At 42.8% G+C, this 17,279-nt stretch overlaps 1 protein-coding gene across 1 annotated transcript in view; it reads right to left on the reverse strand.

Annotated features, from left to right (window-relative positions):
• Positions 1–4,566: 4,566 nt before the first annotated feature.
• The window catches only part of STEAP4 (STEAP4 metalloreductase), a 29,756-nt gene continuing 17,043 nt past the window's right edge, over positions 4,567–17,279 (reverse strand). The window contains exons 2-5 of the mRNA XM_077303563.1: positions 13,223–13,699; positions 11,577–12,104; positions 9,577–9,741; positions 4,567–7,877 (exon numbers count right to left, since the gene is read on the reverse strand). Of these exons, the coding sequence (XP_077159678.1) occupies positions 7,611–7,877; positions 9,577–9,741; positions 11,577–12,104; positions 13,223–13,678 (1,416 nt within the window). The 5' untranslated portion in view covers positions 13,679–13,699 and the 3' untranslated portion in view covers positions 4,567–7,610. The remainder of the gene's footprint in view (positions 7,878–9,576; positions 9,742–11,576; positions 12,105–13,222; positions 13,700–17,279) is intronic.

The following is a 17,279-nucleotide window of genomic DNA, read 5'->3' on the forward strand; positions in this document are numbered from 1 at the left end:
CATTCTGCTACAGGGTTCTGATCACCAGAAATGTGGAATATCACTGCTACTCTGTATTATCTTTATGGCAAGTTGTACATGTCACATGGGTCATCCATCATTTCACAAAGCCAAGGATTTTTTTTTCTTTTTGCAAGACCACAGTGCCCCCCTCAGCTGATTTCCTGGGAATTTCTGTCTGACAGCAGACACCTGTTCCTACAGGTTGGCCAGCTAGGATTTGCAATCACCCTGAACTATTCTCATGAATACCCAGATATTCCCGGATTATAGTTTGAGAAATGTTCACGCCTTGAATAAATCTTTGCTGGTCTTAAAGGTGCCACTGGACTCTGATTTTGTTTTGTTGTGCTGCTTCAGACCAACATGGCTCCCCACTTGGTGCTATGCTTATTATTCAAACTCTCAAATTCTGCTTAATTCATATAGGTGGGCATACGATTGCAGTCTTGTTCTTTTGAGTTACGTGTTCTGATATTGTTCTCAATATGCTGCCCAAATTATTTAATTTGCAAATGGCTTCACATTAACATAGGACTGATCATTCATGATGTCAAAGAAAATAGCCAGTAACTTACTGTGCCGGTCTTTGGTTGGGGTTGCATGATTGTGCTTCTTGCTTGGCTAGCAACCTAGGCAGAGGTTTCTATATCCTTCACCCCTAGAAAGGGTTTAGGGGAAAAGAGGAGAAAGTGAAAAAGGTGCAGTCGATAAGAAGCGTTACTAAGCACAATATGAGGCTGACTGTTTATATCCATTGGAAACTCACCTCTTCAGTGTGTTTATCTACTTTCCAGTGACTGAATGAATGTCGGTGTGTATAGGCAGGGTGTGTGCAAAAAGCTCTTTCCTTGGTGAGCAAATACAAGCTACAGAATCTAACAGTTCATTTGCAAGGTAAATACTTTTCTGTTCCTGATATATTTGAAGAAACGCTTATTGTTTGCCTTAATGAGTTTAATTCTCTTTTTGTATATCTTTTTTTTTTTTTGGCTTATATTTGTTTATACTCCATTAGCTTATACTCCATTCTGTTTGCCTTATTTGTGGAAAATATCCTCCTTAAAAATACTTTTGTGCATAGATTGTGAAAACATTAGGGAAAGGTCATGTATAACTTGTGTCACTTAAAGACAGGAAGATCTGACCTTTTCAGGCTCTTCATATGGCTAATATTCACAATGGCTACTAGTGACGGTGGTTATCTCCTTCCTCCAGTATCAGAGAGACTATGATCCTTACTGGAGAGCATAGGCAGGAAGATGCTATTGCAGTCCTCCTGCTTTGGGGCTTCCTAGAGGTATCTGGTTGGCCACTGTGTAAACAGAATTCTCGATTTGATGGGCTGTTGGTCTGATCCAGCATAGCTCTTATGTTCCTAGATGGTTCTCTTGCATCTGTATTGTTTTTCAAGTCCACTGTAAGCCGTTGTGATCCAGAGTTTTCCAAGTAAGGAGACCAGAAGGTCACCTATTTCTCTTCCCTCCAGAGCCATGTAACTGGATTTGCATAGCACAATTGGAAGGTCAGGAGTGCTGATAGTTAATTTTCGGCTAGTGGTGCCCCTGGGACTCCAGTATAAGATCCAATTAGGTGCTTTGCTTGCACAGCTGTCAGACTCGTGGAGTTAGCCTGAAAGACTAAATAGAAAAACTGCCCACAGCTATGCAGGCTGTAAGGGTCTGTCTATCTTGGAGCAATGTTGTATGAAAAGCAATTTAAGCCCCAATGGAGACCTACAGTGTAGACAGTGAAAACATTCTGGGAAATGACATGTATAATTTGTCTCTCTTGAAGACGGGAAATTTTTTTGCAGCTGGCCTAAATTGTGAGTAGATGGGACGTTCCGAGATGGAAACCAAATTGGCTGTCTTGGCAGGTGATGGCTGTCACTCTGATGCCCTTTCAGGATGATGCTCTGTGGGACAGAAAGTAGTGCCCCTCTCTGTGTTTGTCTAATCCAGCCTTTCTCAACTTTGTAATCCTTGAGAAACCCTTGAAACATTCTTCAGGCTTTGAGAAACCCCAGAACTGGCGGAGAATATGGTTGGGAACCAGAGCTGGGTACACATCTATCTGGGGCCCCTCCCCTTCCCACCTCCTCCAGGCCCATCATTGGCCATTGGGGGGGGGGGAAACAGGTCAACATGACTATATATGGTCATATCACCCAATAAATGCTTAATTAAAAAAATATTAACAATTAATCAACTGCCATCCATATCCGAAACCCTTCTAGGGCCATGAAGAAACCCCGAGGTTTCATGAAACCCTGATTGAGAAAGCATGGTCTAATCACTGGGCTTCCTTGTATATCGTTCTAACCATGTTTTGCAACTATGTTAATCTAAAGCAAGACTTTATTTCAATAAGAGGGAAACAGCCAGGCTTTCATTTGTCAGGGATGGGCTGATGGCCCATCTACCAGAGAAATCTGTATTGGGAAGAAGATTCTGAGTCCTTTAGTTATCCTATTACAAACTTGAGTGTGAGAAGCTTGGTTACATAAAAGAGCCTTGATTAATATTCTTCTGGGGCATTCAGGCTGTTGAGCAGCCTCCTCTTGAAGGTGCTTGAGAAATTCTTGCCAGAGTCCCTGCCCTGATACTAAAATGGATATAGTCACCTGTGCCCCATGCCTTGGGAAGGTGAAAGGGTCTTGGGGGGCAAAAAGACATCAGGTTGTGCAGCTGAGGACACCACAGGTGGCAACAATTATATTAACAAAGAGCTAATTAGCATTTTCTGGAAGGGAAAGGGAAAGGGCAGTGATTTAGCCGGGCTAAATGCTTTTTAACAAAGACTGCGCCTGCTAAATAGGGACAGCCAGACTACATGCTTTCCCTTTAAGGGTAAATGATCTAGTTAAGATGGAAAGAAATGAAATTTTGTTCTTTGTGGAAAATATATGTAGTCATGAGGTAAAACCTATTTGCTTTTATATCAGCCAATCTTTATGTTTTCACCAAATGGTTTGCAAACAAGCTAAAATAAAAAGTGTTTTTCTGAAGGTTTAGTTTACTTTAAAAAAAAATTAAATGACTTAAACTGAAAACGGCCTAAAAACTATTATCTATTAGTAAAAGCTCATGTGCTCTTTTATCTTGACTTTTTGAGTGGAATAATAAAATCAGAGTCCAGTAGCACCTTTAAGACCAACAAAGATTTATTCAGGGTGTGAGCAGCAGTCTTCCTCAGAGTTAAGAGATTATCCCTGCTGAAATGACAGCTGAGGTGTCAGCTTGTGTATATAAAGTGTTAAAAGTTGCAGCCACCTTTTGGTGACACCAGCAAGGGGCTTCCAAGGCAGGTGAGAATCAGAGGTAATCTGCTATTACCTTCCTCTGCAGAATCTTCCTTGTTGATCTCCCATCCAAGTACCAACCCTGCTTAGCTTCCAAGATCTGATGAAATTGGGCTACACGTTACATCCCAGCTATAACTTACTTTGATGATCCTATTGATTGTATTGACTCACTCGGTGTAATCCTCCTTGAATTCTAGTGAGAAAGGTGAATGGACCCAGGACTTTGTGTCTTCTGAGAGGTTGAGACATTTAGTGGCTCTTCCTCCAGCTCTCCTGGCACCTGTAAAGGTTCTTGAGTTCTTTCTGGGTATCTGTGTGACTGCCAGCTGATCATTTACTTACAGAAAATATTGGCACCATTTGGAGCCTACAGAGAGCCACCCTATGTGGAAATTTATTTCCCTTACTTTAAAAGGTATGGTGGTTCTTGGGGGGGGGGGAGTATGGGCATAGGCAGGGTCATCTGCATATAGGTGAGCGCATAGGCACATTTGGCCAACATCCAACCAAATATTCTCAAATGTCTATTAAAATTTTTGATTGTTCATTAGAGATGCTTGTAAAGCCTCAAAAGATTTCAGGGCTAGTATGGTGATGTTTGTCCATAACTATATGACTCTAATTGCTTGAGAACCCACCTAACCTCCGATGGTTAAACATCAACTAACCCTCAATTGTCTAAAACTATAAGGTGGGTGATTTTAACAATGACTTAATTTTAAGTAGTAGTTAGTTAAAATATGACTTAATTTTAAGTAGTAGTATTTACATACTGTTATTTTATCTGATGTGACCCACCCCGAGTCCATTGAGAAGAAAGCATTATTATTATAAGAATAAACTTGAAAAAGCCTATTTCTGTGACAAGTTGTACTTGGTGGTCTTGATTACTGATATGCAGTCTGAATAAGTAGTATAGTTTCACAGATGCATTTTATAAGCTGCATTTATTTGGTTCAGATGGGTAAACTCATACATTACTCAAGGTTCTTCTCTTGCTTTCCCCCATACAGGGTGACTGGCCAGGACCTCTGCCCTTGCTCCTATGTGGGAGCACAAGTCTGGGGCGGACAAGGATGGGGGGAGCAAGCTGCCCCAGTTCAAACTCCAGCCCAACATGAAACTTCCAGTGTGGAAATGGTCCAGGTCCAGGTCTCACTTCACTTAAATACTTTTTTCCCCTTCATAATTCATCACGTCTTTATTGGCACAGGAGGTATGTTATTACCATCATAGGAGCCAGAAGGACAAAAAACTGGTTCTTAAAATGAATTTTCTTTATATAAAAATATAGACAGTATAAATTTTAAATAACAGTGTCCATACATAGCTACTTGCAAGTGATATACATTTTATGGGAAGAAAACCCAACATAGTCCCATACAGTAATAAAATAATGCATATACCAATGAACTGAACTATGCATATTATTAATTTAGCTTGTGATGATCCAGATTTTTAAAATTTATATCCCATGTTGTTTCTTAATCAGGGCCCAAAGCTGCTTTATCACAATCCCACTCTTTTAGGGTTGCCAGCTCAGGGTTAGGAAATATCTGGAGACTTTGGGGGAGAGCTGGGAGTGGACAGAATTTGGGGCAGGGAGGGACCTCAGTTGAGTATAATGCTATGGAATTCACCCCCCCCCAAAAAAAAAGCAGCCAAAGCAGTTCTCCGTGGGAACTGATCTGTTGTCTGGAGATGAGCTGTAAAACTAGAGGAATTCCCAGGTCTCACCTGGGGACTGACATCCTTATCACCACATTTTTGTAAAGCAGGTTAAGTTGAGAGAATGTGATGAGCCCAGAATGACCCAGCAAGTTTCTGTGGTGCAGCAGGGATAGAAACCTGGTTGTCCCAGGTCCCAGTGTGAGACTCCAGCTACTGGATGGCTTAATTAGAACCTCGTTTACCAGCTTTTCTCCACTGAAGTTGTATCTAGTCCATACAAGGGCACATACTGTAGTAAGCTGATCACAGCACAATCCTAAAACAGAGGCAATGGGCTTGCAATGTACCACAAAACACCTTTTTGCTTAGGCTTCTCCGCTAGCTCTGGGTACTTTACAAGCACGAGAATTCTCTGATGGATATAGTACTTCTCTCCCATTCATTGTTGCAAATGTGTAGTCAGAAGTTGTCGTTCTGCTTTCATCCATAGCTGTAGGCTGCAATATTCATGAAAATCGTATTCCACTGGATGGCCGTTTACAGAAAAAGAAGTCCGCTGTGTAAGACTATAGTCCACAAAGCCACCATAAAGCCATAGCCATCTTGAAATGTGACAAAATTCCTTCATAAAAAGGGATTTCCTATGTATGCATGTGTAGATATTTCATGTAACATGTTTATACAAATATTCTGAGATGCCATAGCTAGTTGTGCAATGTTTGGAGTACTTTTAAAATTAGGACAAGAATTCAGATAAGACATCTGAAAAGGAGCAGAACAGGAAAACAAGTCATAATTCCAAATGATGGCCGCTATGGCCTGTCAGCTCATGTTCCTTCATAGCTGGCATGCTTACTTTTAAAATACAATGCTCAACTTCAACACAGGGATGTGAACTTGCACAGTAACAGATCAAATAATCAAATAATTATATACAAATTATACTGATAATGGTATAAAATTAATGGCATTTAGTAATTGTAGAATCTCTTCATTGCTCTGGCAGTTGTGAGTCTGGTTTAGCATTCACAGTAGTCAGGAGGGTGGGTGGGAAGAGATACTGCAAGTGGCTGGGAAATGCTTATCTACTCCCCTCCCCATTCATTGTATGCTGACTGGGGCTGCTGTCCTGCTTATTACTACTGGCCATTCCAGGCCAAGCCAGAGACAGCTGTGGGCAGAATATCTCATTCCCCTGACACTTTGAATGCTTTTGTTGGCCTATCTGAAATGCTGGATGCCTGGCTAATAATGTCAGACACTACAGAACTACATCCCCAGAATGATGAAGCTACAGTGCCCTGAGTGCATCAGAAAGTAGGGCCAGAGGAGGGCTAGGAAATAGATTCCCTAGGACTTGCCTAGCTACATCAGGGAAACAGAGACAGGGCCACCTATAACAGTAAGGGGGGAATGGGAAGCAAGGTAAAGGTAAAGGTATCCCCTGTGCAAGCACCGAGTCATATCTGACCCTTGGGGTGATGCCCTCTAGCGTTTTCATGGCAGACTCAATACAGGGTGGTTTGCCAGTGTCTTCCCCAGTCATTACCGTTTACCCCCCAGCAAGCTGGGTAATCATTTTACCAACCTCGGAAGGATGGAAGGCTGAGTCAACCTTGAGCCGGCTGCTGGGATTGAACTCCCAGCCTCATGGGCAGAGCTTTCAGACTGCATGTCTGCTGCCTTACCACTCTGCGCCACAAGAGGCTCTCATGGGAAGAAAAGAAAGAGATAATTATGAAAAAGGATTTTGTCAGGGAGTTTCCAGACTATATATGTTGCTTATTTTAAAAAATTAAAGAATAGCAATTTATTAATGGGCAACACAAATCTCTAAAAGTAAGCAGGTTCAGGAAACAAGAAAGCTTAACTATCTAAGGCAATGGAAGCTTGCATTAGATGGCACATTCTTGCATTCCAGCAGTCTCAGGCCTTAGCTTCAGTGTTCTCTGTGATAGAGCCCATTTGCAATAGGCAGAGATGATAGCTGAGGCCTTGCTCCATCCAAATGCAAGCTAGCTAGCTGCACCCCTAATTCCCAAGCCAGTAATAGATTTTAGCCCACCTGGGTCAGGCAATGGCAATCAATCAGAATACATTCTAGCTAGAACCCTCTAAAAGATCACTCCTAACTCTCCCCTGCCCACCAGGGTTCGTATAGAGCCAATTAGCCGGTTCCATAACTTGGCCTTGAAGATGATAAGAGCTTGTTGCCTGTTGAGCCCCATTATAAGCACCTACAAGATGGAACCTGTTAGTCACTACATCCATTAACTTCTGAGGGGGTGTTTTGCCTCTCAGAGTTGGATGAATAAGAGATATAATGAAAATAAATGCTTTTAATTTTTGAAAAACACAAAAATAGTGCAAAGTGGGTTTCCATGTGAGCTAGAAGGTAAGAAATGGTTATAATTGCCTCCTCCAACCTGAGATGTAGGAAGAAACATACATCCTCTGTAGCAGAACGAAAACTTGATGATCATTTAACTGATGCCAAGAATGGTTGTCTTTTGGTTACAAAGTAACTATGGTGTTTATAATGTTGAGCTGTTTTTAAGTTTCTCAGTTGCTCACTCCTTGGCCACTTTTAGCTCTTTACTCATATACAAGCCACAGTACATTGTCTAAGAATTTATACAGAAGACCCACTAAGGTTGTGTGGCTCACACAGGTGTTTGGGTTTCCTCTCCCAGCCCTGTCGAATTGCGGTGAGTGGTCTGTCTATGCAAGGAAATATCAGGAAAAACTTCATTACCAACACAATGCAAGGGATAATGAGAGAGAGGATGTAAGCAGCAGGAAGACCCCATGGATATGAACCAATGTTCAAAAACCTCTTTCCACCGTAGATCAGCGTATGGGCAGTGCACAGAACCAGTGTAAGGTAGCCCAGATAGGACTGTGGGATGAAAAAAACAGAGAAAAAATAACTGTAAAATACTCATTCATTCAATTTTTATTCTATTTTCTTCCAAGGAGCACAAGCGGAAAAGAAATCTGTGAAAGGCATTAGGGACCTTAAAAGAGTATACCACAGTTGTCAAAAATTATTCCCAATAGAACTAAAATTTCCTCTACGTTACAGACTGCATTGAACAAAATTTGAGTCCAATGGCACCTTTAAGACCGACAAAGATTTATTCACGCTGAGTTGGTCTTAAAGGTGCCATTGGACTAAAATTATGTGCGACTTCAGACCAACACGTCTATCCACTTGAATCAGTCTGAAGTGAGTTAGGGATATCTTGGGCTCACTGTGTTCTTCTGTAGGTTTTACCAGTGGCAAAAGTTGTCATGCATTAGCTTTATTGCGCTGTTTGCTGACCAGGATTACTCTACTTATGAATTATGACATTCTTGAAGTTTACCGCTGTAACTATGTGAGCCAAACCTTCTAATAATTAGCCCCATGGGGCACTCTGTTCCTTCCTTTGCGTAAGCTAAAAAGACATGTGGTGAACAATAGCAAGGATTGGCAGGAGAGCTAAATTTATTTAACATATTTCCTAGCGACAAAAGTGCCTTGTGGCATTTGAAGAAGAAGAAAAAAAGAAACCTGTACAAAAATAATTTTCAAACTCCATAATTTATAGCAGCACAGGATAAAATCCTCAATAATGCGATACCCAGAAAGTCTGCCATTTATTTTATAATGAGTTTTAGAAGATCCTTCAGGTCCCTCTAAGAATTTATTTCAGCCTTTTATGAAGAAACTCTGCATGTTTAGTTATATAGTACTCAACTTGGGCCTAGAGGCCTGAACTGCAACCAGTTCCCTACTATTTATGATTGCAAGTCTCCAAGTGGAGCCTGGAGCTCCCTCAGAATTAAAACTGATCTCCAGACTACAGAGGCCTCAGATGGTGCTTTGGAGGGTGGTCTCTATGGAATTGTGCCCCCTAAGGTCCCTCCTCTCCCCAAAGCCATCCTTCCCAAAACTCCAGAAATTTCCCCTGGGATCTCTGTACCTACTCATATCAGATGAATGGAGCTTTTACTCTTGAAACCTTCTACCTTGAAAATCTTGGTCTCTAATATGCTACTGAACTTGATTCTACCTGCTCCACCTCTGGTCATTCTTCAATACCATATATAGAAAATTAGCAAAAGAAAAATAAAGCCCTATCCCTCAATAGCAGGATTTCTCAACCAAGGTTCCATGAAACCCTGGGGTTTCCTGATGCCCTGGAAAGGTTTCCCGAATGGGTGGAACTTAGTGAATTTTAAATATATTTTTAAAATTTGTTAAATATCTATCGGGTGATATGCTCATATGTGGTCATGTTGATCTGCCCCCCCCCTTCCAAAATGGCCAATGAATGGCTTTGTGGGGGTGGAAAGGAGAGTGGCCTTGGGTGGATGTCTACACAATTATGCTTCCCAACAATATTCTTCATGAGGACGCCACTTCTGGGGTTTCTCGAAGCCTGAAGAATGTTTCAGGGGTTTCTCAATGGTAAAAAGGTTGAGAAAGGCTGCTCATGAGGTTGAAATCCTGTGCACTTTTTGAGAGGAAGTTGCATTGAAATTGGTGTATCTTCTGAGTAGATTTGGCTAGGAACGCAAGAATAGGAGAAGTTGTAGCCAGAGGTTCTTACCTGGACAAACCGAAACTCTCTCCAGTTGACGCTGTTGGCGACGGAGGGCAAGGATGTGATCCCGAGCAAGACAAACAAGAAGAAACCCAAGATACCCAAAGCGACATATGAGTCACTAAGCCAGGCATACTCAGTAACAAAGGAATCTGTTTTGTTGTCTAATACCTAAGGAAGAAAAATGAATAACAGATTTTTGGGTAGTCTGTCACCATGAATCAGAAAGTCGGTCTTGATAGTTTTATAAACTTATGTCATCTTTGCTTTGCAAGAGAGAGAAAAAATTGCATCCACTAGGGCAGGGGTAGTCAACCTGTGGTCCTCCAGATGTTCATGGACTACAATTCCCATGAGCCCCTGCCAGCTGGCTGGGGCTCATGGAAATTGTAGTCTATGGACATCTGGAGGACCACAGGTTGACTACCCCTGCCCTAGGGGATGAAGAAAATCTTTTTGGTTGTTAATATTCAGTCATTTAAATATTAATGAATATTCAGTTGTTTATAGTTAAACAGAAAATCTTTCTGGTTGTTAATATTTGGTTAATTACGATGAAAGTCTGGAAAATACGGAGTTTCCTTCCGTATTTCCTTCATGGCGACTGAAGATGGTTTGCTCACATTGGTTTCAGTTAACTGAGGGCAGTCTACAACGACGTAAGGGAGAGGAGCTGGATGAGATTACAGAAATTGACTCTGGCAGGAATCTCATACAGTGTTTAAAGAATCTGAACTGAATTTGTTGTATTTTCTTTCTTGTGGACTCATTTAATCCCGCCAAGACAGAATCCCACCAAGATGGAAGGGCTATTGGTGGGTGGAAGGTCTGAAGTGGGAATTTATGGTGTCACCTGTTCTAGACAGAGTTGTACTTCCCTTGAAGGTTCATAGTCTGGGGGAGCTCTTGTGGTCAGGCCTACGCTTGGATAAGCAGGTGGCATGTGTGGCCAGGCATACCTTTTGCCAACTTTGACTGGCTAGCAAGCTGACGATTTAACCGGACAAAAGAGATCTGGCCACCATGGTGCATGCTTTGATTACATCTAGATTAGATCACTGCAATGTGCTCTGTGAAGCTGTCCTTGAGGAAGGTTTGGGAACTTCAACTGTACAGATAGCTGCAGCAAGAATGTTACCTGGAGTTGATTATAGGGGATTGTATCACTCCAGTCCAGGTGAGTCTACAAAGACTTCTGATTTGTTTCCAAGCACAATTCAAGGTGGTAGTCTTGACCTCCAAAGCCCTGTATAGACTGAGACTAATATACTAGAAGAACTGCCTATTCCCTTATGAACTACGGTCATCTTTGGAAACCCTGCTTCTTGTGCTGCTGACTTCTGAGGTTTGGCAGGTGGCAACCAGGAAGTGGTCTTTCTCAGTCATGGTACCAAAGTCCTGGAACACTCTTCCCAGGCAGATTTATCTGTCCCCCTTCTGTTGCTATCTTTCTCGTGGGTGAAGAGGGGCTTTTGGGGGGGGGGTGTTTGCTGTTCTCCTAATGATTCCTTCTTCTCAACCAATGCTTAAATTGCTGTTTTTATGTTTTGTATGTATTTTTAGTGTTTTAATTGTTTTAATGATGTGTGTTTGAGGTGGTGGTTAAAATGTGATTTTATCCTGCGTGTCTTAAATTGCTTTCTGTGGGATACACATTTTGAAAATAAATAATGTTGAAAGTCTTTCCTGTAAAAGGAGTCCAAAACGATTGGAAAGGCCCTCACTGTATCAGTGAGGATATAATCAGAAATGGGCCTTGAGGCCTAGGTGGTTGCCATGCCCCACCCCTATGGAGTAGGCCTTCCTTGTCATTCTCCTCCCCTTCAGATGCCTCTGTGTATGTGAGGCGGCAGCGGAGAGACCACTATCTGCACAAAGTATGGCACCCTCTTGTGGTTTCTCGTTGACCTCTGAAAGCCGCCCTGTAGCCGATGGCCCTACAAAGCTCTTCCATCCTCCAAGGTTAAAGGGGAAGTAGGACAAGAAACAGCATAATGTCAGCTTACCTGTTTGGTAATATAAGAGTTGCTCTTCCACCTTACATAATAGCGTATAGGAATGACGAGGGTGTACAAAACATGTAGGAAAGCAAAAGCTAAGGCAATCAGGCCAAGCTGTTTTCTGCAGAGCATCCACTTGTCCAGCCAGTTTGGAAAGCGCTTGTATTTGGTCCCTCTGTATAACTGAAGAACAGCCGCAAAGATCCCGGGCAAGTAAACCAAAGCAAGAAGGACGAGTGCCACGATCGGGCAGACTCGGTTTGGAATACTAATAACTAAGAAAAAGGAAAAGTCTTTGCTTTTCGTAACGTGATTGTAGACTACATCGCGGATTATACAGTAGATGAAAAGAAATACAGTGAGGCCCAGGGACAGATAAATGGGGTACTTCCACATAGGAAAGAGTTGCAGAGGGTAATCTTCAATTTCTTTGGCTGCTAAGAGTGATCCCTTATCCAGTGGAGTGAGGCCAAGGCTTCGAACAATGTCCATCACCTTTTCTTTCGATCTGCCGTCATTGCCGCAGACAAACACCTGCAGCCAAAACAAACGGCAACAACAAAAGGTATCTTTGGCATCTTTATTGTATTAGCATATCTGACTTGAACAGGAACCTGGTAGTTCTCCTGAGGAAATGGTTTCCTTTCCTCTTTCGCTTTTGGGACAGAAGAGAAAGCAAAAACAGTTGTGCCTTTAGACTTTCTATAGAACAGGTATGGCCAACTGGCTCTCCAGATGTCCATGGACTACAATTACCATGAGCCCCTGCCAGCATAATTGTAGTCCATGGACACCTGGAGAGCCACCGTTTGACCTCTTATAGATTAATAGACCTAAAATCTAAGCAATACAATTCAGAAACAGTTTCTGTTGGCCTGCAGAAGAAGAGCAGAATTTGAGTCCAAGGGCAATTTAAAGATGGAGAAAGTTTCCAGGGTATAATCTTGAGTTAAAGCTTCCTTAATAACCGTCTGACGTTCCTTCTGCCTCTTCCCTTTTTATATTGGGTATGTGTGAGACAAAGTTCTCTAGTTTTATCAAGGATTCACACAAAGAATAGTGGGTCTGCTTCAACTTTCCAGTGCTTCTAGTTAGCCTTTCTCATAGGTACTGTCTGTGTCTCTTACAAGGCCTGATATCAGAATGCAGTGATTGACTCAGTGGAAACCTGTGCTCAGTTCAGTATCTAGATGAGAGTGGGGAGCCAGAAGCATCATCTCTTGGAGAGCTCCAGTGGACAAGTGCTCTGATTGGATTCCGAAGGCCACCTGATGCCAGAGAGCAAGAAACCATAATTGGACGCTTTGCTAACTTTTGACCCCATGGAATGGAGACATAAACTTCTAGCCTGGATGCTACAGTTTTGAATGGTGCACCAATTAATGCCAGGTACTAAAGTGTCAGAAAGAAAAAGTTAACTTCTGTTCTTTGCTAATTAAATCTATAGACAGTGTTGCCCAGCACTATTTTAAAGTTTATTTGCTTAATAAACCTGTGTATTTTCTGAAGGTTTTGGTCTTCTTGTGGGCATTTAATCTCTGAGACCCACAAGTTGCTTACTAGTCTGTGAGGCAGTGGCTCGGGGAGACCCAGGCTTGGGTTTCCTGATGGGTGTTTGTGTGTGTCACCTTTTGTCCCAGAGATATTCTTACCTGCCTGCTTGCATCCAGTGCTCCTGACTGTAGAGCCCATGCCGACACCGTGTTAAATGCTTTTACCACTTTACTCTCTGGTAGGAGCTGGGCAAGATACTCAGCGTTGGTCTCAGGATACTGGTTTATTTTGAGGTTGTTGCTGACGTCCACCAGCACTTTCCCACAGAGAGTTTCCTTTAACTTGTCCAGAAAGTCGTAATATATTCTGTGGATCGCTAGGATGATGATGTCAGAGGTCTCCGCTGCTTCTCTGTGGGACATACCCGAGGCTCCTTGAGGAATCAGTTTGGTGTCTTTAGGATTTCGGGTCCCGTAGACAATAGTATAGCCGCACTGCATCATCTTATGCCCTAGAGATCTTCCGAAGTCTCCTGTTCCAAAAATGCACACGGTCTGCTTCTTGTTAGGCATATCTGAAGTAAGTGCCATTGCAGTGTTGGAATGCTGCTCCATTTTGGAGAAGTACGAAGTTATCTGTTTGAATTCAAGACAGTATATATTTGAGTGGTGTCATTTTTTAACCTACTCACTCACTATGACTAAAGGGAGTCATGTCAGCCTGACCCTCAACGTACATTGGTACAAGTTCTGCCATCCCCATCTGTAAGATGGTTTATTTAGAAGAGTTGATTTTTATACCACGCTTTTCACTACCCAAAGGAGTCGCAAAGCAAGCTTACGGTCACTTCCTCTCCCCACAACAGACACCCTGTGAGGTAGGTGGGGCTGAGAGACTTCTGACAAGAGAACAGCTCTGTTAGGGCTGTGACAAGCCCAACGTCTCCCAGCTGGCTGTATGTGGGGGAGCGGGGAATCAAACCCAGCTCACCAATATAGAAGCCACCACTTTTAACCACTACACTTACAGACCATGATTTCATCTAAAAGCCCTGCTTTATGCTGTCATTAGAAGCCAGATTAGCTCCTGCCAAATATTACAGTGAATTGTTTGTTTCCTGGGTGTTTTGATGCAACCCTGTTCTATGGACCTATAGCCTCTTTTGGCTCCTCCCAAATACAAATGGAATTAAACACTGTCATTCTGCTAGTTTTCTTCTTCCAGGGTACGCAGCATGGATAGGTCTTATGAGGATAAATAAAACGGACAGAGGATATACATGCACTTCCTTATATGTGGCTGTTGTTTGTGCCAGCAGGAGACGTCAGTTGTCCTTAAAATAGATCACAACCAGAAACGGAAGGTAAATATTGATATTACGTATGGTGCACCATGAATGGCGAGAAGCAAAGTTTAAAGAAAGGCTCAGGCAGCTGTTTTGAAAGAGCAGTAGGGGTGGGAGGGCAGATGTGTGCCCTGTAGCCATTGCCTATTCCCCTGACTGCTTTCAGCAGTGGAATGATGACCATGGGAGTGTGAGCTTCAAGTCTACCAATGGAAGACACAGTAGTTTGAGAGATGGAAGCCAACATAAGCAAGAGTAGCTAAGGCATTATGCCTACAGCCCTAGGAATACTTTCCTGGGAGATACGCCATTGAATAAAACGGGCTTCACTTCTGAGCAGCTACTTCTGATCGCTCCCTGGATGTGTGCATGTGGGTGATGTCGAGGGAGAGAGGCACAAGAACCTTTTGAGTACTGGTTGTCCCAAGGCCCAAACCATGCCTCAAGAGTGTTGCCTTCTGGGTGCTAATCACATATGTTTGCTCTCTACAAAATTCCACATTTGGCTGTCCGTGATCACGGCTCATTTTTCTTTGCCCAATCTGCTTCCCTCTTTAAAATTGGCCCCTATGAACTGGAAATGTATTGGAGCAAAACCAGAAGGAGCAAAAGACGCCTATAAAAGCAAGTAAATGCAAAGAAAAATGGTTGAAAGACTGACTTCTGTGCTCTACATGCTTCATTAAATTTTAAAGAAGAACTTATTCTGCGGAATAAAACCAATGGTCCATCTTGTCCAGCATCCTGCCTTACGCGGTGGCCAACTGTGAAAGGTGATAGAGGCTGAGGCTTTTCCCTGATGTTGCCTCCTGGCACTGCTATTCAGAGATTCACTTCCCTTTAGTCGCCATGACAACCAACCACTTACAGGCCTCCATGAATCTGAAAAATCCCTTTTTAAAGCCATCTCTACCTCTTGCCATCACTATATCCCCTGGCAGCCATTTCCACATTTTAAGCACTTGTTGTCTACAGGGGCATTTCCTTTTGGCTGTCCTGAATCTATTGCCCATCACCTTCCCTGGGTGCCCTGAAGTTCTAGTATTTTGGGAGAGGGAGAAAGAAGTTCTCTCCATCCTGTCCCTAAGCCAGTACAAAAGTTGTTTGTGCAGAAATGGCTGAAGTTCTACACTTTTAAACAGTAAACATGTTTTTATAGCGGCATACATTTGGATTCCCCTGGGAATAGTCAGTCATTCTTTAAAGTGAACTGGCAAAACATGCAACTCGACCGCTCCAAGAATCCCATCTGAGGATGAGTGGAAGAATTCCCTTCAGTGTTTTTATTCGCTCCCTGAGAAGGGAGGCTGAGTGGCAGGTTTCTGTCATGTTCGAAAGACTTTCTAATGATTCTCATGTCCTGTGAGACTCAATTGGGGGGAAGCGGTGCCGATTTCTCTTTTGTAAGCATTCTTGGGATTCAGCGCAAGACACCAGGGAGGCTTCTGTTGTACAAGTTGTGCTACAAGTTGTTCAGAGTTGAATATATTAATATGTATTTCCGTGTGTTCCTTGTCAGAAAAAGTATACAGTCTGCTTGGAACAGACTGCCAGCCATGTGGAAGACAAGTCTCTAGAACTGAGTGAGATGGATCAGTGGGTTTTACAGGTACCTTGGGGAAACCTTTTGTTCCCTAGTCTTGGCTCAAACGTAGACGCCACCACCTACTTCAATTCACTATCGTTTCTTTCTTCCCAAGGGGTGGGTGGGTGGCCTATAGAAACAAAGAGTTTTATGCAAGAAGATATTCCTTGGTGTTTGTTTGTGCAAAGACTTTATAGACATTCACAGATATAATCAATGCTTTTAATGTATTGAACCCACTGATGGTACAATGCTAGATTGATCGCTGATCGGTGATGCATCGGGAGGGGGGGGGTTGCAAGTTGCACGGGTGAATTATGTGGAACTCGTGAGCATGACTGTACTGGGCATGAATCCAATGCTGATTTAATGGGCAACTTTTAAGCCACAGTGCTGATTGCTTCTCCCTGTCTTCAGTCATATTGTGTAATGATTAGGGGCCAAGCCTGTTGCATTCCGGAATACAATGGGTGCTACATTGGGGTGGCTGGGTGGAAGAACTCTGCAGATGGCCTCTCCCTCCCCCCAGGACCTGGAAAGGCTGCAGGCTGGACTCCCCCTGACAGGGAACTCAGTGGCAGGGGCAGCTGCCACATAGCAGGGATCTGCAGCCTCCAAGCCTCGAAGGGAAGTGGAAGGAGGAGGGGGTGGTCAGGGGTGGGGGATGGAAGGCGATTGGTTGGCCACTGGACAGTCAAGCAAGCCGATTGGAGGAGGAGGCACTCAAGGGCGGGACAGCCACTCTATTAGGTGCTGGCACTTAAGCCATGAGACACACTCCTCTTCTAAGACCTTATCGGAAATATTTGGAACAGATATAATGATGGGCATAGCCAATTGTGTCTAAAGTTTCATCTTTATTTAATTGGGAGTTTGTGTACAGATGAAGAAATGCCCTCAAACATTCATTTGTGTGGTGGGAATGAGACTGAGTTTGTTAAAATCGGGGCTTTTTAATGGGCCTTTGCTAAACAGTTCCCACTAAAGACACCCCACCAGGCTAAGTTGGTCACTTATTTTATTAAAAATTGCTGGTCCTGGGGACCAAATAGGAGTATCTTTCAGTGCTGGTTAAGGGACAATAAACAGTCCAAACTCACTTCCACTCGGGAACATTTCAAGAGAAAATTCCAGAGCTCCTGGAGATTTAGATACATGGATAGCATATTATGCCACTAGATGGCAGCATGGCTTTATTTGGCAGTATTATGGTTTTACGGCTGTATATTGCTTTTCTGGCAACATAATACAAGAGAAATATATTTGGTTCTTTTATGGGGAATAA

Source organism: Paroedura picta, chromosome 11 (assembly GCF_049243985.1).
Source record: "Paroedura picta isolate Pp20150507F chromosome 11, Ppicta_v3.0, whole genome shotgun sequence".
In the NCBI taxonomy this organism is placed as follows: Eukaryota; Metazoa; Chordata; class Lepidosauria; order Squamata; family Gekkonidae; genus Paroedura; species Paroedura picta.